General features: G+C 39.5%; 1 protein-coding gene across 3 annotated transcripts in view; it reads right to left on the bottom strand.

Moving 5' to 3' along the window:
* Positions 1-25827, bottom strand: part of LOC126183870 (GATOR complex protein NPRL2) — a 145066-nt gene that overhangs the window by 13029 nt on the left and 106210 nt on the right. For all 3 annotated transcript variants that reach the window (XM_049926162.1, XM_049926164.1, XM_049926163.1), the window contains 2 exons: positions 23372-23541; positions 9646-9831 (listed from right to left, as the gene is read on the bottom strand). In XM_049926162.1, the coding sequence (XP_049782119.1) occupies positions 9661-9831; positions 23372-23541 (341 nt within the window). In that variant the 3' untranslated portion in view covers positions 9646-9660. The remainder of the gene's footprint in view (positions 1-9645; positions 9832-23371; positions 23542-25827) is intronic.

Genomic DNA, 25827 nt, shown 5'->3' with positions numbered 1-25827 from the left:
AAACTCCAATCTAGCCTGTTTATGTTTGGGTGTTAATGTGGGTTTCCGCAGTTGTTTCTTGAATGCAAGATGTCTATCAAGAGACAAAATTTGTTGTGCACATCTGGCACTTACTGGAAACTGTAAATCAATAACAAGTTAAGAAGAATAACAGTTTGTGGTCCTTGACTTGCACAAAAGTAACCCTTTCTATGCTTTAGATAATTTTCTACTTTGCCCTTATTTTCCATTCTGCCCACACTGTGCACCCAATCTAATGAAATTATCAATCACTGTACTTCAACAGTTCATTATCTTGGCAATTTGATGATTTAGAGTGTCCCATTTCCTCATACATACTGATTTTTGCTTTTTCATCACATGATAACTGTTTTCCGCATGGTATTGTCACAATTGTGGTTTATGCACAGAACATTCACTGTCACTAATGACGTCTGTTTCTTATCTGCAGTACAGGCATGTATGCACATACTATCACCTACACAGAGCTGGCTGCCGTTATACAGAGTTCCAACCTCTAGCACCTGAGTCGTTTATGTCTTGTTATATACTGCACTACTGGCATCTAATGCAACACAGTTTGACTGCACTTGTTGGCATACTGGATTTCATACTATTGCAAATACATTGTGCCCAACTATTACAACTAACAATGTTAATTTTCCTGCAAATATCTATGCCTTTTTACTGATTCCACTACTGTATATGGAGAGCACAGCAGAAACCAGCTGTGTGTTCATACATGGGCACTGCTGATTATATTACCAGCATGTGAACATGCCCAACAGAAAATAGTTTCAACCCGTCAGTTACAGTGCACTTGTGCAAGCGCTGCTTTAGGCTAGCTGGTATTAAGTAAGCACCTTGTTTGTGTTTTATGTTGCAGCTACATTTTACCCACCAAGTGAACACTAATTATTCATTATTTCTTCATGCTGAGTCCAATCAGGGTATGTTTTAACTACAGAAGACCTCGAACGAACTGAAAATACAGCTGTTACTTAATTTAGAGCTTCAGACAGTAAGGATTAATCAAACATTGGTAAGTCCTTTTCTTTCAACATCACAACCAAACATTCACTAACTACTAAGACATTCATACTGATTAATATGATATGGCTAAACATGTACATTTAGAGATAGACAAAATGGCCATACTTTGGTAACTATTGTTATAGGACTAACATTTGTGAAAATTACAACACCCAGAAAGAATGACCTGAATGAATAAAAATGGTGTTTATTGTTTTGGCCTGATGTTATAGCCCTGCACAGGCGTGTACGAATCTGTAATGACTGTTCAATGTCATTTGCTGTGGGCTGGATTAGTGGCATGCATGAAATTCTGTTCTCTCTCCTTGTCCTGAAAACTGAAATACCTCAGACTGTAACGGATACGTATATGTCACTGCTGATATGCTGAGTAGTAAAAAGTATTCTGATGAATTTCACTTTAAGTTATGCCACAGTGATGGCTGCATTGCCATGCTACTGTGGCAACCACAATGCAGCAGCTTGTGTTGTTGGGTGGAAAAGCAACATGGTTTGAGGTGCAAAAGAATAAAAGTTACCATTTTGACTGCTATGTATTGATGTAAATCTGAACTGCAACTGCTACACCTACATATACACTTTACGAATCACTATAATGTGTAAGCAAAGATTTCTTTTCAATATAGCTTGTATACTTCAGTAGATGTTTGACCACGTGTACTGTGGGGTTCAACTGTATCCGAGAGCTCTTTGGGGCCCCTATGAAGCACCTTGGTAGATTGTGTGACATTCAGCTTTGAAGTTGTTTGTGGACTACCCATGGTAACGAGCTTACACTGGCAGCATAAATGTGAAGTAAACGTACAGTATAAGCGTCTGTGGTGGTGGTTAGTGAAATGTGGTGAGTGAAACATTAAAAATATGAAGACATGGAAATTAGCAGAGAATCCAGGCCTGACAGTGGGTAAGTCTGGCCAATGACAACCCTCAGTCCACACTAATTGTAATGAAGCTTGAGAGGGGAGAGGGAGAGGGGGAGAATGTGTGTGTGTGTGTGTGTGTGTGTGTGTGTGTGTGTGTGTGTGTGTGTGTGTGTAGCTTGTGGGCGCTAAATGGTGAGGTTATCAATGCTCTTTTGCACATTAAAAGAAACAAATGTGGATAAAATTATGAAAATGTTATCACTGTGAGGAGAAAACCTATAAAATGACAATCATGCACTCACTCCAATCTTGCATTGATCACACAGTCACTTTATCTTACAGATCTTAAGACTACAGAAAAACGGTGAAGGCTGCTATACCTGGGATTAAAACAGAAATAAAATGACAGAGGAGCTAAACGAAAAGCAGGGGGAAATGTGACTGGCTGACCACTTATAATAAAGCATGAGTTAGCCGGTCATCCTGTTAACACCTTAAAAACATGTCCATAAAATTTTTGGAAACATGTTGGACAAATTACAACACCTTAAAACTCTCAACACATTCGTTTGAATGTTACTTATAATCTGTCAGCTAATCTGCTGCTGCTCACTGGTTGGAAAATAAAACAGTCTAATAAAATCTGGCTCACAGTGATCTGTACACCACAAGCTTCACATATTGGAGGATCCTCTCGCTGGAGCAAGCAGCCATGCATCATAGAGCTGTGGCTTGTGCAAAGATGACTAAGGAGGACCTTCTCCCATTGACATGGCTAGATGGAGGTATGCCACAGCCATGTTGTGGGCTTTACTATGCAGAGCTTATTGTCTGTCACTTCCAGCCACTCATCTTCCCATCAATGCAACATTCTGTATCTCAACAAAGAGACGATAGCATACAGGGGGGTGGCATATTGAATCAAATGAGCATCATGACATGCCTCCTTGGTTGCTACATCTGCCCTTTCATTCCCTGAAATACCCATGTGCCCTGGCATCCAGCAGAAAGATACCTCCTTCCCAGTTGTTGTAGTTGGAGGAGGACATTCTGGATAGTCTGGAATACTTTACCAGCTGGGTACAAATGGTGTAGAGTGTGAAAGGCACTCGGAGAATCTGAACCGACAAAGAGTTTAGAACTCAAATCACGTCTCGTCTGCTCCAGTACCCACAAGATTGCATATAATTCTGCATCAAAGATAGTAAAGTCTTGAGGTAGTCGGACCCTGAAGACACAATCAGGGAAAACAACAAGGCAACCAACAAAGTCCCCTGTGTGTTACACAGTTAAAAAGTTCTTAAATAATATATTAAAACATAAGCAGGAGTGCAACCCTTCCTGCATTGCAGTAAATCTAAAATTACTCTGGGCCTCTGCAGTAACCAGGGTGACAGACGGTCAAAACCGCAGATCTGGGGTCGTACTTGCTCCACACCAATTGACTCAAGCACTTGCCAAACGTGGATCCCAAATGGCCTTGTTATAGATGACTGAGGAAAAGGTGTCCCAAAGGCTGGTGAGCAACAGTACGGTATGCAGGTGAAGTGAGCGCTGCGAGGAACTTACAAGCATTAACACACCAAGAGGAGCTGAGGTCAGATTTTAAGTGGTGGTTCACCAGTCTCAGCCCAGAGACTGGGTATGGGGCTGATCCCAGAATTACCTGAGGCCAGCCTAAACCCCTCATGGTGGATAGCTTCAATAATCTTCTAATAAGAAGGCCTCACTGATCCATACACTGCGTACCCATGGTACATATGTACATAAGCCCTATAAAACTGAAGCAAGTGTGCCCTATTGTTCCGCAACAACTGCGCCTAAGGCACTTTATGATATTCAGTCCAGACTTTCAGGCCTCTCTCGGTGAGGCAACCACAAGAATCTGGAGTAAAAAATGGGGCCCAGAAACCTAGAGTCTTTCAAAAGTAGAATGGTGTCCCACATCTGCAAGTCAGGTGAAATAAAAATATGGTAAGAATGGTTAAAATGATCAAGTGCACACACACACACACACACACACACACACACACACACACACACACACACAGGGTGTTACAAAAAGGTACGGCCAAACTTTCAGGAAACATTCCTCACACACAAAGAAAGAAAATATGTTATGTGGACATGTGTCCGGAAACGCTTACTTTCCATGTTAGAGCTCATTTTATTACTTCTCTTCAAATCACATTAATCATGGAATAGAAACACACAGCAACAAAACGTACCAGCGTGACTTCAAACACTTTGTTACAGGAAATGTTCAAAATGTCCTCCATTAGCGAGGATACATGCATCCACCCTCCGTCGCATGGAATCCCTGATGCGCTGATTCAGCCCTGGAGAATGGCGTATTGTATCACAACTGTCCACAATACGAGCACGAAGAGTCTCTACGTTTGGTACCGGGGTTGTGTAGACAAGAGCTTTCAAATGGCCCCATAAATGAAAGTCAAGAGGGTTGAGGTCAGGAGGCCATGGAATTGGTCCGCCTCTACCAATCCATCGGTCACCGAATCTGTTGTTGAGAAGCGTACAAACACTTCGACTGAAATGTGCAGGAGCTCCATCGTGCATGAACCACATGTTGTGTTGTAGTTGTAAAGGCACATGTTCTAGCAGCACAGGTAGAGTATCCTGTATGAAATCATAATAACGTGCTCCATTGAGCGTAGGTGGAAGAACAAACTAAAATGAGCTGGAAATTAAGCGTTTCTGGACATGTCCACCTGATATCTTTTCTTTATTTGTGTGTGAGGAATGTTTCCTGAAAGTTTGGCCGTACCTTTTTGTAACACCCTGTATATATAACCTGCAGAAAACTGAAAACCACTTTGCAGCCCATTCCTCTAATCTCTGCACTGTATGTTATAACTGGTGAGTTGCTGTTGCAATATTGGAGGAGGAACAGAAAGCAGCAAAATCATCCACAACTAAGGATCATTGTACAGAACTTCACACTGTAGATATGATACTGTATATAGCTATGGCAAAGAGGGTAATATTTAAAACACTGCCCTGAAGGACACCATTCTCCTGTTCAAAACAATCTGACACAGTGCCACCAATGCAGGATGTAAAATACCACTTAGACAGGAAAGACTGTATGATGATGGAGAGTTGAACGAAAGCCCCATCGATGGAGCTGCATGATAATACTCTGTCTCCAAGTAGTGTCCTATGCCTTACTGACGTCAAATAAGATACCAAGACAGTGATGTTTATTTAGGGAAGCCTGCTGAATAGCCGCCTCTATAGCAGGATCAGGATGTCGACAGTGGACAGAGATCTCCAAAATCCACAGAGAGTGGCTAAGAAGTTGTCTGGTCTCTAACAACCAGATCAGACAATGGTTAACCATTCACTCCAGGGTCTTTCCTACACAGCTTGGTAATGTGATACTCCATTAACTGCTGCAACATGTAAGCATGCAGTACCAGATCTGATTGTTACTAGGAGCAGTATCATGAGTTGCAGACAGTGTGGATTCCAGCTCCCACATGGAGAAAGGGAAATTGTAGGGCTCAGAACTGTTGGCTTTGAAGTCCAACTCACCCCTCTCTACAGTCACACGGTAGCAGAGAAATGCCGGATCCATGCTGGCATTGGCAGTAGTCACTGCAAAATGCTCTGCCACCATCTGATCCGATATTTCCAGGTACTGTTTGAAGACACCCATTTCAGCATTGCTTGCTGTTGGTAAATGACTGTGTTTATCAGAAATCCTACTGATGGCTTCCCATACTTTTGTGGAACAATTGGAATGATTGATGGAGTCCAGGAATGTCTACCATGGCCTTTTCTTGGTCTCTTTAATTACAAGTCGAACCATGGCTCTCGTGACCTGAAAGGCTGAGAGGTTCACTGCTTTTGGACGGTACTTAAACCGTCAAAGAGCTGCACGCCTGTTCCAGATTGCCAAGCAGTACTCATTGTCCACCAAGGTACAGGTTGCTTCCGAAGAAGACCTGAGGACTTTGGGATGGATCATGGATCACTCGTATAATGTGGGCCACGCATTCCTGGATGTTGTCGCAGTGTTCAAACACAGCCAGCTTGCCAAACAGCATGTGCTTTGGCACACGCATGCACTACTGCTAACACTAGCGACCTCCGTTTGTGTAGCAGCATCGATCTTTCAATCTTCTGAAATGACTGTTTAAGAACAGAGGCAAATGAGCACTTGGCCTTGTAGATATTTTTGGCATCACTGTATGAGATACACTTAGTTGTTTTGATCTCTTGTACCTTCTCAAGGAGGACACTGCAGTCTCTACTCCAGACAGGGTGATCCTCGGAGCAGTTTACACACTTTGGAAGAGATGAACAACTAAGTCCTTCATGGGTGACCTTACCACATTTGTCACAAGTCGTGTGTCCCTTACAACTTAAGGAGGTGTGCCCCAAGTGCAAATAGCACACTGGGTTAGGAGAATGAGGCCACATGCTGAGGTGAAGGAAACTGGATTTAACATGCTCTGGAAGTTTCATGCTGCGGAAAGTCAGTATAAACTAGTCTGATTTCACTACAGTGCCATCCACCCTTTTCATTATGTTTTGCACATTAACAATGCCTTCCTTGGATCACTTAGCTTTCAGTTCTTCTTGGGGAATGTCAACCAGATCCCTGCTAGTCACAACACATTTGCTGTAGTTAAAGATGTTGTGCAGTTCCCTTTCTATTGCATACTCCCTGAGGATGTTCTTCACTTGTTAGAATTAGACATTTCTACCAACAGGGTTCCATTTCACAAGCGTTTGACAGATTTTAAAGTTCCAGCAAAGCCCCCTTTATGTACGTAGAAAGGTAAAACTTTCTCAGAGCTGCTCTCTTTCCATTTAACTATAATAAACACATTCTGGCCACCAGCATGTGCTCTGTTACTAAAGACTGAAAGATTCTGCGTAATCTCCAAGTCTATAGGAATGGCTAACGTGAGCCCTCTTGTTCAATTCAGTGTTCGGACCTACCAGCGATAAACCCTTTCCACTGGAAGGAGAAGGAGTGAATTTCAAAGGTTCCATCTCAGTCCCATGAGCAGCTGGGGAAATTAGAGTCCACCTACACAGAGCCCAGCGCCTCTAGGTCATCCTTATACAACTGAGGTTCAGCAGTTTCCCTAAAGGTTGCCTGATAGTGACTGTTCTACCTCAACAGCCATGCATGTCACTGGCATGCAGCACATCTTGTGACTGAAGCGTTTTTTATAGGGGTTTTTGCCATCCTCGCGATCTGGGTGGTCAAGCCAAGATCCCCAGTCCCTGAGGCATACAATATTCCACCACTGCAACATCCTGTGGTCACTGAAGCGTGGCAACAGCTTACAGAAGGCAGAGGACTGGTGGTGTTTGCCTGTACCCAGCAGTAGTGTGTATCAAGCATGACACTTGAGTTTTGTCACCTTTGCATGGATATGTTTCCAGGGCAGTGTGTGGAGGTATCTGGCCTTCATGTGATTTATATCATCATCTTTTGAATAACCACCAATTTTTTTTCAGCTTCCTGTTACACTCACCCACCAACCAAATAAGCCTGTGATCAGTTGTGCTGTCCTCCTCCATACATGCTTGATATACACAACTGGTTCAAGATGAATGGTGATCCCTCATTGTTGAGCAACATTCAAGCACTGGCTGAACAAATGTTTTTTTTATGCAATATTGGTTCTAGTTCAGTTTCCCAGCATATAATCACTAAAGCAAAGCCTTCCATTTGCTTAACCTACAGCTGGACTTATGTTATCAATTTTCTTCTCCTTTTTTCCTTCTTCTTTGACTTTTCCCATTTCACTACGGGGTTGGCACTGTTACCAGTTTGGTAATGTTAGTAGCTTGCTGTTGCTGGATTCTCTCTGTCTTGTGTGTATGTAAATGTAACTGACACTAAAAGTGAGTACCAGCCTAGCATTTACCTAGCTGGATATAGAAAAACTGCCTAAAAAAGACATCCCAGGCTGGTCAGCTCATGATCCTTCATCATCAATCCGCTTCTCAAAGGTGACGTGTTGCTGCACTCAGTTATGTGGGCAGGTCACAACTTTATTTAATGTAATTCACAAACTGTTAAGCTGAAAGCTACTACTGTTTTACATTTCATTTACATGTCTGTACATAGAGAGATAACTGTCCACATCTGCTAATGCATAAAATGGGAATTATTCTTTTTCTTGTGCCTTTGTCCTGCACTGTCACAGGTTCAACACAGTTATTAGCAGATGTGGCATGGTTGGTTTAAGGGGTGGCCGATGTCCTTGCTGTCGTCACCTTGTTAACCCGCCACCCCCATCCACACCAAAACGAAATTATCCCTATGTGTCTGCAGGGAGTGTTATTTAAATGAAAGTGGGAAAATTTTTTCTAAATGTTTGTAAGTTGTGTTACTGAGGTGGGACAACCTAGCTGGCTGTGACAAATTGCCAAAAAACCACATCCAGCCTTGCAAGCACGTCGTTAACCCACCTGTCTCATAAGTGATGCTTTAACTTGCACTGCTTTAACATGCATGGCTGTCCAGGCGGGTAATGCATAATATGCATACTAATGGTCCTATTTCAGTTCCTTGAGCACAAGTTCTCTCTGCAGGTGGCACTCTACCTACCTGTCACGAAATTTTCAATCAAATCCCAAACCTGTTTACATAGTCAATATTCCTTAGTATACATCAAGTGTGCTATTGAAAGAAAAGCTCTTTGAAAATCTTACGCACTATCTACAGCATCCTTAAGTCGAATAACCATATAAAACAAATAGTAGGAAAAACAGATGCCCAACTCAAGATTCATAGGGAGGAACTTAAGGAAATGTAACTCATCCATGAAGGAAGTGGCTTATAAGGCACTTGTTCGACCCATTCTTGAGTACTGTTCCTTCATCTGGGACCCCTACCAGATAGGAATGACAGGAGAGAGAGAGAGAGAGAGAGAGAGAGAGAGAGAGAGAGAGAGAGAGAGAGAGAGAATCGCGTTTTGTCACGGGATCATTGAGTCAGCACGAGAGCGTTATGGAAATGCTCAACAAATTACATTGGCAGATGTTACAAGAGATCCACTGTACATCACGGAGAGATTTGCTATTGAAATTTTGAGAGAACACTTTCTGGGAAAAGTCGGGCAACTTCCTGCCACATATGTCTTGTGTAATGACCATGTAATGACCATGAGCAGAAAATTCAAGAAATTAGAGCCAACACAGAGGCTTACCGACAATCATTCTTCCCATGTACTGTTTGTGAGTGGAACAGGGTTGGGAGGGGCTCAATTAGTGGTTCAAAAAGTACCCTCCACCACACACCATTAGGTGGCATGCGGATTATGATGTAGATGAAGCCATCTGGTTACCTCTATCCAAATTAGGGATGGTTTAGGTACTACTTCTTCAGTGAATAACAGACGCCATATTTCAGCTGGACAATGCTCTGCTCTATGTGGAGAGGAATGTGAAAGCATTCTTTGAATAATGACAGGAGCCACTGCTTCCTTGCCATCTATGTTGGCCTGATATGTCCAGTAGCTCTAACTGAAGCAAATGGAGGCTCCATGTCATAATTATATCTGAAAGCCAAAAATGATCTATGGCTCTGCAATTCTAATCATTTATACACAGTACTGTACCTTATCTCTGGTAGAAAGTTAATTTGAGTCCCTTGTACCCATGATGATGATGCAATTTTCATGGACATTAGCATACATGCTCAAGAGTAAACCCAAAATATATATGTTACTATACTTACACTTAAATCACAGCACTATTTCCATATCACAACTACCGATGGATCTGACTCTACTTTCTCTTCTAAAGTTTTCGGACTGTACCCTCTTGTACAGCATACTTCATCATACGACAACAGGCCAGTGAAACTATGCTGCAGTGAAGTGACTGGCTGACAATGATTTGTTGATTTTATGTAGACTGGATACTGGTAACAGCAGAAAACAAGCAAATATAAATGTTTATATTGGAAACTAAAAAAATTCTAAAAATTAAAGGAATGTCAATGGTATAGTGCACATTCATATGTATGTTACATTACCATTAAAATGACGAGATAATTTTTGAAAATTTGTTCAAATGTTAGTTAAGAATACATACGGTTTTATATCTGTCCTAAACTGTTAGCAGATTTTTAGCCACCAAGTCCATCTTTGTGTGTAAACAAAACATAATCTAAGTACAATATTTACCCAATTATAAGACAACGTTTTTTTACCAAATTTGTCATTCCAAAAATGTAGGATCATCTAATATTCACAGATTAAACTATTGTAGCTTAAGTCAATGATTTTACATTGTTTAGTAGATTTATGTCAGGGTCATATTACATTTACAGATGAAGCTTAGGCTGTTGAGGTTTTGTACAAATTTACTTTGAAGAGTTCCCAAGGTTAGAGTTGAGCAAACAATGCTTTCATAGAAATAGATTCAAGATTTCCAGGTACGCCAAAGTGCTAGATGCAGTATCAACCTTGCTCAATCAATCACGTGACATTTGACTCATGGTGTTACTGCATAGGATATGTGAGAATCTTGAACCAGTCACTGCAATAATCTAATGCTCTGCTTAAAACTGACAATTTTGCTAAACACAGGAGGAAACAGCATTAAATTCTATCAACATACAAACTTCTGCTGTATTTGAACAGGTTTGCAATAAAAGTTCTTGTACATCATATACGCCCGTACATACAAGTGTGCATCTTTTTAAGGTAACATTCATCTTGTCTTTCAAAAACCATTACTTGATTCTGAACCCCAAGTCAATATTCTAGTTGCTTATAAGAAACTGAAATATTTACCAAGTGGGTTGCAAATGAGAGATTTAGTTGCTGTTCACTTATTAGAATACTGGGGGAAAAGTCACCAACTTCTAATCAGCTTTAGAAAAAGAGGGTGACATTAAGATGAAACGAGAAAGAAAATCAATCCACAATTAAATGTCCAACAAATGATATAAATCACATTAAACTAACTGAAATTGTTATCGTAAGAACACATTAAAGTGGAAAGACCAATGAGGAGGTAGTACCAACAGATTTCACAAGATCACAGGATGAGTGAGAGTTTGAATTTGAGAATTGAACTGAATCATTATTGCGATCTTTTATTTATGTGTTAGTTGCTGTTGTTATGTATGACCTTCACCCTTGAAGATATTGCCATCTGTGTTTCACTATTGCTCAAGCACAGCACCACAGAAGGGTTGGAGGGGGAACAACGATGAATGCGGGGAGGGAAGTGGTGAAGAGCAGCAAATTTCGTTGTGCTGCAAACCATGGGAAACTGTACTGTGTACTTTGCCTTCTTATGAAAATCTACCATATCTAAACTGCAGTTTGCCTGAATTCATATGTACTCAGAATAGAACTGACTTTAAAATTCATCAAATACTCAACAATAGCATACATTTCTGCAGGAAATGCTAAAAGCCTAGATTGGGGCCAGTGGCATATTTACTTATTTCGTGGAGCAATGTTATCAATGGTCACTGTGAGTTATGATGGCAACAATAGGGGTTTTTTCAGCTGCTGCTTCTACACCGCCAATGAAAGAGTGGTGGGCAGATGATATGATCAGAAGTGCAAGACAGTTTAACATTCTCACATCAGTATACGAGCGAAATTCGTTATGTGCTTAGAGAAAAAAAAAACAGCTGTATTCTCAGGTCCCACCATAACACAACCTCAGAAATTGGAATACATCTGGAAGAAATAAGCAAATATTTATGGCAATGAATATATAAGTTTCACAGCTTTCCTGTTAGGATGATGATGATGATGATGATGATGATGATGATGATGATGGTGATGAATAAAAATAGTGATGCTAATTAAACAGAAAAGACGGTGAAACTAAAAATTAATGTAAGCAATTGCTTTTTGTTTATTTTATTTCTCGTTGCATTGTCAAAATGTAGACAATGAATAAATAGCATAAGTTTAAAATATGTGTAATATTAACTTGTTAGGCAGATACCTTATGTCAATGAAAGTTTAATTTTGATTAGACAGAACATGTTAAAAAATAAATTTTTCTCAAGGAGCCTCATAAAAAAAAAAAGGGGGGGGGTTGTCTTATGTTCAGAGTCTTATATTCAGGTAAATATGGTAACAAGACTAACATACAAAAAATTTAAGTTTTGGAACTATTTCAGTTCTTTAGAAATGGAGGAGAAAATACGCAGATATAGCCATAAATGCACTTTGCTATATTATTTCTGTGACATGTCAAAACGTTGTAACAAGAAAATTTATTTAACTTTGATTCCAGTGGACATCTCTGTCAGTGTCACATTATTGTATGTCTTTTCACTTTAATAAAAATCAGTGAAATAAAAGAAAACAGAATATTCATTTGGAACTGACAAATGCCAGAATGAAAAACAACACAAAAATAAACATACAGATTAAAAATATTTTGTTTTACATGTTTTAGTAACAGACAAGGAACCAGGCATGAGTCAGCCCTTGTCTATTATTAAGAACCACCCTGGAATTACTTGAAATGATTTGACAAAGGCATGGGAAACTGACGTCAATCCTGCAGCTATACTCCAAATTGACACGTCACAGATGTTAATGACATTAGGCATAATTCGTATCACTTCAGGCAGGGGGGGTTACCTTCATAGTCTCTGATGTTATTGAATTTAGCATATGTTAAAATCCAGGAGTAAGTAAGAAACACGTATTTTTTTGTTTTCTCCAAAAAAATTCCTGCCCCGAGATACAGGCCTCCAAAGATGACACTGAACACCATTTCGAAGATATTTTGCTAGAGTTTTTTATTTTAAAGATAATTGCTTTATGATTATAATGGTATCCTCCATTTGGACATATCTGTCAAATCTCTTTTACTGTCACCTCTTGAATTTTGTTTAATAATTTACAGAAAATTTCTTTTTTCAAAAATGCCAATCCAGAAAAATCAGATTTTTTTCTGTTGATTAGTACCACGTAGTACTATATTCTCTGTAAAGGAGAGCTTCCACTTTTGAATTGGACACGTTTTATTTTTAAAAAATAATTTTTTAAAACTTTCAAGGGTAATGTATGTCTTCATTGAAGTTGTTTCTTACTAATTTCTTTGTTACAATGTTTATTTCTATTGTCTATGTTGCAGTTATTTCTTATCACTTTCTTTGTTGCAGTTATTTCTTTTCACTTTCATTGTTGCAATTATTTCTTACACTTCGTTGTAGTTTCTTATCAGTTTCTTTGTCGTGGTTGTTCATTGCAGGTTTCTGTATTGTAGTTGTTCAGTACTAATTTGTTTAATGAAGAGCCTTTTAAGAAATCTGATACCATCCAGTGAGCACTGCATTTTCGTGAGGAATTTGCCAGTTGACACAGTTCCAGTGTGTTATACAAAGAGGACTGTTTGAAATGTCTTCTGACTGAGGACCACAGGAGAGTGAAGTGTGTTGACTATCTGCATATCCATAAAAGAGTGATATATAAGACAAACAAAAAAATAGACTTTTTTCAGGTTAGGAATAAGTGCTCTCATTTGAATACTCAGTTTCGAAGTGAAGATGTTTTCAATGACGACTTTTTGTGTTCTAAATATTTTGACAGAATAACAACAATGATAGTATCTAAACAAGGTGAAGCCTCCCACAGTGCAGATGATGTAGATTTTGCATCAGTACAGGAAAAATTAAATACCCTGAATCAGTCAACTACAGAGGCAGGTGATAGTCCTGTTAAGAAACTGTGGTCAGTGAAGTCGAGTCATAAGCTCTACGCATCAAGAAAGTGCAGAGAAATTACTAAAGCTATGGATGAATACACTACTCCCGGCTGGGTCGGAGATTTTCTCCGCTCAGGGACTGGGTGTTATGTTGTCCTAATCATCATCATTTCATCCCCATCGACGCATAAGTCGCCGAAGTGGCGTCAGATCGAAAGACTTGCACCAGGCGAACAGTCTACTCGACAGGAGGTCCTCGTCACACGACATTTCATTTTGTTTCAGCAAAACTGACCACTCTTCAAAGTAGAAATTCCATTTTCAGAAGAAAATGAACCAAAGCACTCTTGCACCTCTTGCCAGAATTTTTCACAAATGTCAATTCAGCTGTCGAATATTGTGCATCCTACAGTGAAAATGTGCAAGTTTTAACTATTATTCCAGAGACATTTTCAAAGAAAACAATTTTGAACCACGTTCCATCGGGATCAAAGTACAGTGTAGACAAATCAAGAAATGTGAGGTCTGTAAAAGGAGTCACTGGAAAATCAGATCCCTATTATGGTCGTCCTGCAGCAGCAGCTCAAGTTCAAATAGTACAGTCATTTTATCTGGAAGATAAATGGGACTGTCTCGCCAGAGTGCCAACAAGAAAGACATTATAACTGTAAGAGCTGAAGGTCAAAAAGTTGTGAAAGTGAAGAGGTACATGACTCGCAGTATTAAAGAAACTTTTGCATTTTATAAGAGTAACTTTACAACTTCACATACTGGAAGATCAAAATATTATGCACTATGACCTCAGTGGGTAGTGCCACACCCACCTAGAGATGTCTGTTTATGTGTGCACTGTGCAAATTTTGAACTTTGTGTGGCAACTTTGAAGAACTTACTGGATCACGTGACATATGACACCTTGGTTGGGGGTGTGAAGTCATTAGTAGTCTGTGATGTAAAGCGAGAGACTTATTTGTTTCAAGAATGTGGTGACTTCCCTGCAAAGGGAGAACTGTCTTTGCAGACACTTGCCCTGGAAGACGTAGCAGATAACTCAGCAGAAGTTACATATGTGACATGGGAGGAAAATAAACTAATTAAGAAAACTATTGCCTTTGACAGTTTCATTGATGAACTTGGTAAATGGTCAGTGAAAGCAGTAACACAGCAGCATATGAAGAAATTGCAACAACAACACATTGCAGAAGTGAAAGACGGTGTACAGGCTGAAGAACTATGTTTAGTGCTTTACTGTGATTTTGCTGAGAACTGGTTTGTAATTCTCCCACAACAAGTGGGAGTAATGACCAGGTTTCAATTTTTACCGGAGTGACATATTTTCAAAACAAGACCACAAGTGTTGCAGTTATAAGTGATGACACAGCACATGACTCAGAACATGCTTTGCTAGCAATGTGCAAAATTCTTCAACTGCGAACAGAGGCAGAGAAGATCATCATCATTTTTGATGGTGCTCCTAGTCATTTTAAAAATCGTTAGCAGCTGTTTGAATTGAGTAAGTCGCTTGTGACAACTGACTGGGTATACAGTGCTACTGGTCACAAGAAGGGGCCTTGTGATGGTGTAGGAAGCCTGCTGAAGCTACAAAACAATCTTTCCAGACCAAATACAGCTGCAATTTAGAATGCTGAGGATTTTATGAGAGTCGAGAAATCTTACACATCCACAGCCCCCATTCTTTTGTCCAAAGAAGAAATCGAAGAATTCCATGAGCAGAAAAAAGAAGTGTGGTCCAAACAAACAAACTATTCCTGTGAAATAAATTCAGAAGACACATTTTTGGACTCAAAGTGATGGGCGAACTCATACTGCATGCGCTTTAAAAAGCAAGAAAGAAGAAATTTCATTCGTTCAACACCTCAGAAACAGCATGATAATATTCAGATTCACAATCTGAGAAGGGCTATGTTTGCGGCATGTGTGTGTGACTGCGACTGGTGGGTTGCAGAGATTATAGACATCAGTTATGAGTTAAATGAAATTGTAGTGAACTTTCTACTACCACATGGAGCAGCTGCTGGATATAGGTGTCCAGCTGAAGGACAGCAACAACGCCATCAGTGCTCACTTCCTATTCACAATTTTTTCCTATTGGTTCAACACGAAGGCATCACTCTATATCAAAGGAAGATACTGAAGCAGTGGAACACATTTTCAGTTCATTGATTGGCTAATTTCAGTACAAAACAGAGTGCACATAAAGAAGTTATATAAATTGAAACCTTTAAGTCTCTGGACCTTTCACATACATTTTGGAACCATTTAAAATGCTTGAAAAAATGAATCTCTTACTCATCTTTCATAACTAAAATTATGTTAAATAAGGCTAGATTTTGATTTTTATGAGTCTATTACGTGATAATACAACAGGTTTTATGTATGGCAAAAATTTCAATTGTTTGTAAAACCTGTTCAACTTAAAAGTGGAAGCTCTCCTTTTCAAGGAATGTAGAACTACATGGTAATAATTAATGGAAAAAAATCAAAATTTTATGGATTGGCATTTTTGAAACAAAAAATATTTTTTGTCCGTAAATTATAAAAAAGTTCAGAACGCTATAGTAAAAGAACTTTGACAGGTAAGTACAAATGGAGGATTTCTTTGTTATCATAAAGCAATTATCTTTCAAATAAAAAAAAAAAACAACAAAATATGTAGAACTGTTCCAGAGATATAGCATTTTAAAATTTTCCCAAAATTTGCATCTTCACAATGGTATGCGCAGTGTGATCTTTGGAGGGCTGTCTCTAACAGCAGAAAATTTTTTGAAGAAAACAAAAAAATACATGTTCCTTAGCTAGTCCTTCATTTTAACATATGCTAAATTCAATAACATCAGAGACTTTGAAGGTAAGATTTTATTCTAGCCTGCCTGAATTGATAGGGACTATGCCATTAGTGAATGTCACTGGAAAAAAACATTCACCATTTGAGTCACGACTAAATTTACAAAACTGTTAGCATTCCGCTCATTTCCATTCATGATAAAATTTCTCATGAATCCTTCTTTGTATTATCATATGTGCCACCTGATCCCATTGATAAAAGGTATTATTAACATGATTTAACACTTCCACTGTTCCCATAGAATGTGGATACTTTCAATGTTTTAAGTAGACATTAGTGCTAGCTACTAGATCCTAATACAAAATTTTCCAATTATGTTTGGGGTAATTACAGTGATTACAGTGGACTCTAGACATTTTTGTTTTAGTATTTGGTCTATAATGAATTGCCACAAGGTATTCCTGTGGAAGGTTAAGACAGTGCTAAAGAATGAAAACAGTGCAAGTGTTTATTTTTTTGCTGATCTGTAATGGGTCATCAGATGGTATTTTTGTAATAAGATCACAGTAGTTATGACATCAGTGAATTATGGAAAAAAATTCTCAACACTGTCACTTTCAGTGAGGAAATATTATTCACTATTGGCCATTAAAATTGCTACACCGATAAACGGGTATTCAGTAGACAAATATACAGGGCGATTCAAAAAGAATACCACAATTTTAGGAATTTAAAACTCTGCAACGACAAAAGGCAGAGCTAAGCACTATCTGTCGGCAAATTAAGGGAGCTGTAAAGTTTCATTTAGTTGTACATTTGTTCGCTTGAGGCGCTGTTGACTAGGCGTCAGCGTCAGTTGATGCTAAGATGGTGACCGCTCAACAGAAAGCTTTTTGTGTTATTGAGTACGGCAGAAGTGAATCGATGTTAGAGAATTGGCTGTTCCCTCAGCTCGAACAAGAAGCACAACAATTCATATTTCAGCAGGATGGAGCGCCACCACATTGGCACTTATCTGTCCGTAACTACCTGAACGTCAACTACCCGTGGCGATGGATCGGCCGCCAGGCAGCCCGTGACAGAGCACTTCATCACAGGCCTCCAAGAAGCCCTGATCTTACCCCCTGCGATTTTTTCTTATGGGGGTATGTTAAGGATATGCTGTTTCGGCCACCTCTCCCAGCCACCATTGATGATTTGAAACGAGAAATAACAGCAGCTATCCAAACTGTTACGCCTGATATGCTACAGAGAGTGTGGAACGGGTTAGAATATCGGGTTGATATTGTTCGAATGTCTGGAGGGGGCCATATTGAACATCTCTGAACTTGTTTTTGAGTGAAAAAAAAAAAACCTTTTTAAATACTCTTTGTAATGATGTATAACAGAAGGTTATATTATGTTTCTTTCATTAAATACACATTTTTAAAGTTGTGGTATTCTTTTTGAATCACCCTGTATTATACTAGAACTGACATTTTCACGCAATTTGGGTGCATAGATCCTGAGAAATCAATACCCAGAACAACCACCTCTGGCCGTAATAACGGCCTTGAAACGCCTGGGCATTGAGTCAAACAGAGCTTGGATGGCGTGTACAGGTACAGCTGCCCATTGTGCTGGCCAGGGCAGCAGTCTAACATTTTCTGTATCCAGAAAGGCCCGTACAGGACCTGCAACATGCGGTCGTGCATTACCCTGCTGAAATGTAGGGTTTTGCAGGGATCGAATGAAGGGTAGAGCCACGGGTTGTAACACATCTGAAATATAACGTCCACTGTTCAAAGTGCCATCAATGCGAAAAAGAGGTGACCGAGACGTGTTACCAATGGCACCCCATACCATCACGCTGGTTGATGCGCCAGTATGGTGATGACGAATACACGCCTCCAATGCGGATTCACCGCAATGTCGCCAACAACAGATGCGACTCATGATGCTGTAAACAGAACCTGGATTCATCCGAAAAGATGACGTTTTGCCATTCGTGCACCCAGGTTGGTCATTGACTACATCATCGCAGGCACTTCTGTCTGTGATGCAGCGTCAAGGGTAGCAACAGCCATGGTCTCAAAGCCGATAGTCCATGCTGCTGCAAACATCGTCGAACTGTTCATGCAGATGGTTGTTGTCTTGCAAACGTCTCCATCTGTTGACTCAGGGATTGAGACATGGCTGCATGATCCGTTACAGCCACGTGGATAAGATGGCTGTCATCTTGACTGCTAGTGATACGAGGCTGTTGGGATCCAGCACGGCATTCCATATTACCCTCATGAACCCACCGATTCCATATTCTTCTAACAGTCATTGGATCTCTACCAAAGCGAGCAGCAATGTTACGATACGATAAACCGCAATCGCGATAGGCTACAATCCGAACTTTATCAAAGTCGGAAACGTGATGGTATGCATTTCTCCTCCTTACGCGAGGCATCCCAACAACGTTTCACCAGGCAACGCCGGTCAATTGCTGTTTGTGTATGAGAAATCAGTTGGAAACTTTCCTCGTGTCAGCACATTGTAGGTGTCGCCACCGTCGCCAACCTTGTGTGAATGCTCTGAAAATCTAATCATTTGCGTATCGCAGCATCTTCTTCCTGTCGGTTAAATTTCGCGTCTGTAGCACATCATCTTCGTGGGGTAGCTATTTTAATGGCCAGTAGTGTACATATACTGGGTGTTTCACAATTCATGTTATACACTTCTAGAAGTTGTAGTGGGGACTTAGTAAATCAAGTTTTAGAGAGGAATCCACGTCCAGAAATGTTATCCAATGATGCTACAGAGCGTCAAAGTTATATGTGCCAGCACCTGTAAATGCATGTACCTACAGAATGAGTCCGTGGAGATGTTACAAACTTTCTAGGATGGTAGAGAAGGATAAATGTATCAATATGAGGTAATGGCCCCTGTACTGGAAATGAATGAATCAAAAGTTATAAATGAAAACCATTCTGCCACCTCTGAAAGTGGAATATATGTACTGGTACTGTTGTCACTACAACTGCAGGGTAGACAGCTTTCATAGTATGGGCCAAAACAAGGAAAAAAATATCCAGTACACATGATCTCTAAAATGCATACTTGAAGAGTTATGAGCACTTCGCTACTGTGAAACACATCTCCTCTACTGAACAGCTGCTCATAACTCTTAAGTTATGCGTTTTTGAGCCCATGTTTACTAGCACCAGTTGGAAGCTCAAGAATGGCACTGTCAACAGAAGGAACAGCAGAATTCAGTTTTGCCTGCTTTTGTACCATTTCAAGCACTCAATTTCATTAACATGAAATCTAGCAACAAGCTTCCCTACATTTTCCTTACTGGCCTACAAAAGAAGTCTTTGTAGGTTTCTTTTCAAATAGATACAAGTGACTGACTGTGTGATCAACATGGATACCTTACGTGTATCCGGGCTTCTTGGAAGTTTCAAATACCACAGAAGAGCTTGCTTGATAACAGTGGCCAGTGAACTGCAATAACAGCAACAATTTTGACAGAAGAATGTAAAGAAGAGACACATCATTTTAGTAGTGACTGCTCTGAATAATCATAACATGATGAATTTGGTACTGCAATTCACCCAAATGGAAATTTAGTCCCAAGAAATATAGAGAGCCTTGGAGAATCTTTGCTCTATTTTGTGGAATGGTTTTTGCCTGCTTTGGGCCATGGATCATCACGTGAGGCTGTTTCTATTATGTTACTCTTATCACCCTGACCCGGCTCTTTATATGTATAATTCAATGGTGGTATTGATACATGGGATGCTCCTTGCCAGCATACAACATCCCAAACCAACATGTTTTGAGACTAACACAGTCTAGATCATTTGATGTATCTTTTTATTACAAAAGTTATATATTTCAGCCATTGTTTCCATCAGCTTCAAAAATTACAACTCACAAAACATATCAAAGTGAGGTACCAGTTGAGTTTACTTCTGAATACCACATCTCAATCCCACCCAAATTAAAAGCTATATTCAGTGTGTGCCAATGTTGGATATTTCTGCTAGCATCAGAGCCAGCTTCAGACTTCAGCTGCTAGCACCTCAGCATGAGGTTCCGCTGCCGTGAGTCTCCCCACTGGTCAGCATCTCTGCCACTGCATTCCAGGCAGACACGCTCTGCAATGATTTGATGTTTACCCTTTCTTGGGTTTTTGGTGGAGACTACAGTACTGCCATCAGCAAACACAAAATGCTGCCCTGGAAGACTTCAACATAGAGTTGGCAGAGGACATACAGCTGAGCAAAACACTCTCGGACGACCCTCTTCCTATTTATAAAAGGCAGCACATTACACACTATATTCATCTCCAAATGCTTTTTGAGGAGGAGGAGGAGGAGTAGGAGGAGGAGGAGGAGGAGGAGGGAGGGAGGAGGAGGGAGGGAGGGATGATAATGTATTGTGGTTGGGATCCCGCAATAAAGCTGCAGATATGTTCCGCAAGCAACTAATGTTGTGCAATTTTGCATGCACCTGTATTTCCAATACTTTCCTTTCTGTATCATCCCAGTATTACTATGTATTACTTTTTGTCTTTGGGTTGATTACCAGACACACTACAATGCTAATGATGGGCATGCTTAACTTAAAATTGGCTTTGGAACGCCTGGAATTGTTTGCTTTCCTTATGTCAATGTAAATAATTTGTGAACTATGGGCAATTTGCTACTGTTCTCACTATGTAATAAAATGCACAGGTATTATGGATTTGACCCACGAATAATACGGCTCAGTAGTTAAGTACTGGACAACAGATTGAAAGGTCAGTCCTAAGATTTTTATCCTTCATATATCATTGATTTCACCTCTGGCAACGTTTGTTAGTGGGACATGTCAAGTTGCACTGTAGTTCAGACACCACATTTAACTGCCGGTCTCTCTATAACTGACTTACACAGTCAGTTCACAGCTCAAAGGAAGGGAAGGACATACCACCTACAATAGGACCATTCCCAGTGAAGCATTGTGATATTCAAACAAACCTTTGGGTTAGTGATAAGTTTAGCTTTGTGCTGATGTGCAATGTGATTTTATACCCTTTGTTCTCATATCTCCAAAGGAATATTTTGATGATAGAAATTGTTTTCACACTGGGAATTTAAAGAAACTGAACTTTAAAGTAATGCTAAGAAGTGAACGTATAATTAGCACTAAGTTCATGCGAGACAGAGCAAGGATTCATGTGAATAAGATAGAGGGTGGAAATCAGTTATGTCTAGTTGTGAAAACCATCCAGAGATTTCGTCCAACCTACAACAAGAGTTTTCATGTTGGTCACACAGTCCAGTGTCCTAACCACTACATCAACATTGTTTAAGAAACTTTATCAAGAAGCAAATCACAATATCTTACACATGCATTGAATTGTTTTGATAACCATAAACATGGTTTGAAATTCACTCATTTGAATTGCAGGTAATGAATTTACAAAGCCAAATGTGTCATCTAACACAACAGATTAGTACCAAAGGATTATCGCACATTGTTTAGTTCAGTGTATTCGTAACTACAAGTGAGGAACCCTCAGTAGCAATATTTAGAAAGTTAAACTTCACATACAGTGCCTGAAAAAATGTAACACACTCAAGGGCAAGGCCATTTTACTGACAAGCGAGGTGACAATTATTCCATCATCATAGGAGTATATGATGACAAATTCAGACCAAACAAAACACACATCACAGTAAAGAGTGCCCAAATAGTCCATCAATACACAGTGTATTCCAATCTGGTGGCGATGCAGGTGTGTATTCTTGCAAGCAAATGATGATAAAGGTGCTAAATGGCATCCTGTGACAGACTGTCCCAAACATCTTGCACCTTATGTTGCAAATAAATTCCCAATTCATCATGCCCCATATGTGCTCAGTTGGTGAGAGATCTGGTGATCTTGGTGGCCAGGGCAGTTGTACACCATGAACAGCACACTGCATCACAGCAGCCATATGTGGAGGTGCATTGTACAGCTGAAAATGCACATCACCTTCTTGTCAAAGAAATGGCAGTAGCATGGGATTAACAGCATGTGCAATATAGTGGGCACTGGTTACTTTACACCAAACCAAATGTGCCTGCAATTTGTAAATGATACCCCCCCCCCCCCCCAGACCCGGAAGCCTGAGCTGGGACCTATGTGTCATAGGCTAATGCACTCTGGAACATGCATCGCACCAGGTCTACATCATACAGTTGTATGTCAAGCAGTGCCATACAGATAGAACCTACTCTCACCACTGAAGGCAACGGAGTGCATTCCACTCTCCAGTCAACTCTTTCATGACATCAGAGTAGCCATGCTTGGTGGTAGCATGGTGTCAGTGGTAGCACGGCCAGATGCACACGCGATCTTAATTCCGCTGCAAGCACACACTTCCCTATGGTCACAGACAGTTTCCAATGGTCCCTGATGACACAGGAGATGATTGTGCTCAGATATCATCCCCAGCAACTGTAACTCCAACAATGTGTTGATCTTGATGTGCATATAAACTACACACATCCAAAACCTGGTCTACTGATGCATGAAAGGTCCACAAACTATAGTTGAAAGCAGTGACACACCACCGATACATTGTTTCTGATATGTGCAGCAATCTGTTGATATGCCAAGACAGCTTCCCACACACCAGCAATGCGACCCAGCTCAAATGGCTGTAGCTGTTCAACAGGAGTACATACTCATTGGTGAAGCATGGTCGTACTTTAGAATGAATGTTGCAAACACTGTTCACCTCTAAAACTCAGCAATTACTGCCTGCTGAATCAAAACACAAGGTGCATGTGCCATGTGATCTCCAATGACCATGACAAATGAATCAATAACACTACAACCCATCAGTATGCATGTATTATCCTCTGGTGTCATTTAACACAGACTGAGTGTGTTGCATTTTTTACAGCAGTGTATTTTAGACTAGTTCACAGCCATAGCATACTACTGATTATATCATACTTTACATATCCTCCTAATCAGTTTATGAAGGAGTCCAAACTGTACAAGCTTTCTTTCATCAATGTTATGCTCCTGTGGGTTATATCGTGAGCAAAGATCCTGCAAAGTTGTACCATGAGTCATACTGCAATACATTACAAAGATCTCTTGCACAGATGGTAATTGTTGACCTGGAAAAAGAAGAAACAACTATGTGTTAATTGCAATTTCTGAGGAACTGTGGGGAAAGGCAAGGAAAATGGAATATATAGGTATGGATGAATCAAATCAAATACAGCTGCATTTAGTAATTATAGTGAAGTGGAGTGGAGAGCAGCAGGAATGAAGCATATATGAGCACTGTACAGGAAATTTACGTTTTTTTTGACAAAGTGGTGACTAACAGATAAATATTGTGCGAGGTAGTGAGCAACATTCTTTGTGCAGAAAACTCTGTATTCATATGAGCTCTTGTAGTACTATTCAGTAATGTTATCAGTATTCACTTTAATGTAATCTGTTTTTGTCTGTACTGATTTCTGTGATGCCTGTACTGCTTTCTGTAACAACGCATATAAAACTCACTAAAAAAGGTAATTTTATTAATAAGGTGTAGGGAAAAGTGCCAAAAAGTTAAAAAATATAATAAAACACAGAACACAATATATTACTTTCTGTTTCTAAATTTATTAATAAAGCAGGAGTAAATGAATACATCATCATAGTTCAGCTGAAAATTTCTTCATACTCTTTTTTTTTAAAACTGTGTACACCAACTTTTGGTTACATATTCATACATACAAAAGTTGTCTCTCATGAATAAGTTGATATATATGAGTTGTTCCTCCATGTTCAAGGCTTTTTTGACAATTGCAATGATGTTCAAAGCACACACATGGCAGAATATGAGAGAGTTTATGTTGCCTTTCATGGAGTTTGTGAGTCAACATTTTGATTTGGGGTGAGGTTTGTAGAAATATCCTTTCTTACAGAACAGAATATTTAGAGAGCTCTGAAAAGATAGACATCCGGTGTCTATATGAGCACCACACAACCACAGGATTAGATAAATCACATATAAAAGGTTATACTCTAACAGCTCAATCATGTAGAACTAATAAGAGAAAATGAGGAGTTGTTATACATTTTAATACAGAACACAAGTTCGAAAACATTGAGGCAAGTACATTTTGCAGTCATCAGCACATGGCAATGTGTGCTCATGAATTAATACTGAAAAATAATCTCTTTTAATTGTAAATGTATGTAGATCACCATTGGGAAATTTTGGATAGTTTACGAGGGATATGGATTTCTTACTATGCTATCTGACACACAGAAGCAACCAGTTAACAGTCTGTTGTGACTTAAATGCAGATGTTCTAAAAAAATTCTGATAGGAAGCAGGAAAAATGATCTGGAAACCTTATTTCGATCCTATAATTTGATCTCAGTAATCAACTTTCTGACAAGTGGATAAAGACAGTAGGATTGTAATTGATAATGTTTTCTTTTCTTTGCTGGAGCTCAAAGCAATAAAATAACTGTTTATCCAGTAACAACTGCTCTTTCTGATCAAGACATACAGGTAATTAGCATAAACCACACAATGCCTTACAGTACGGATACCCTACAGTGGAAATCAATTACAATAATTAATGACCCTAGGACAAATGTTTTCTAAGAATTGTTTACAGGAGATAACTTGGGATAAAATTTATAATGAACCAAATGCTAACATAAATTTTAATCTGTTCTATGATAAACTTGTATCACTATTTGAAAATTGCTTTCCACATAAGCTAATCAGAAAGAAAAACATTAAAAAAAGATGATGATTAAAGTATCTCATGAAAGGAAAAGAGAAATACATACTGGTAAGGAAACGTAGAGAACTTGCAGTAGTTGCACACTACAAAAACTACTCAAAATTACTTTTCCAAATTGAGAGGCAGAGAGGATGGAAAACTGCCCTATTTGCTTTATTTTATCAAAGCTTTGCAGGTTGATTTTCTTTAGTTTGTTGTCAATGTGCCCCAACATGCTGTACTAGATTTGGTTGACAGATGCAGTATCACAATCTAAAAACATAGCTAAGTCTCATTTTCATACACAGATGGAGCAATTACAACTATGTGATTCAGTATTGATGAATGTGAAGTCCAGTCCAGTCCTTTCCACTGTCACAGAGGTGAACACCAGATCAAGTAGTACATTGGCACTAGCATTGGCAAAAGGCTCCAACCATTGGTCATGTCACCATATGATGTTTGAATTTTCCCTTTCATCACTATGACAACGGAACAGCTCGAATCCATATTCCACCAACACAATTTATGGCATTGTTCAGGGGAATTTATGAGTATTCTGGCATCAAAGACCCATGGTCTCCTGCAGCTCATTAAAGAGTAATTGCATTTCATTTGACTTCTTACCCCATTTATTCCTTCTATCTGTACTGCACTGAAAACATGAAC

The sequence above is a fragment of the Schistocerca cancellata genome, chromosome 4 (genome assembly GCF_023864275.1).
Source record: "Schistocerca cancellata isolate TAMUIC-IGC-003103 chromosome 4, iqSchCanc2.1, whole genome shotgun sequence".
Classification (NCBI taxonomy): Eukaryota; Metazoa; Arthropoda; class Insecta; order Orthoptera; family Acrididae; genus Schistocerca; species Schistocerca cancellata.
This window is presented reverse-complemented; position numbering and strand designations above follow the sequence as displayed.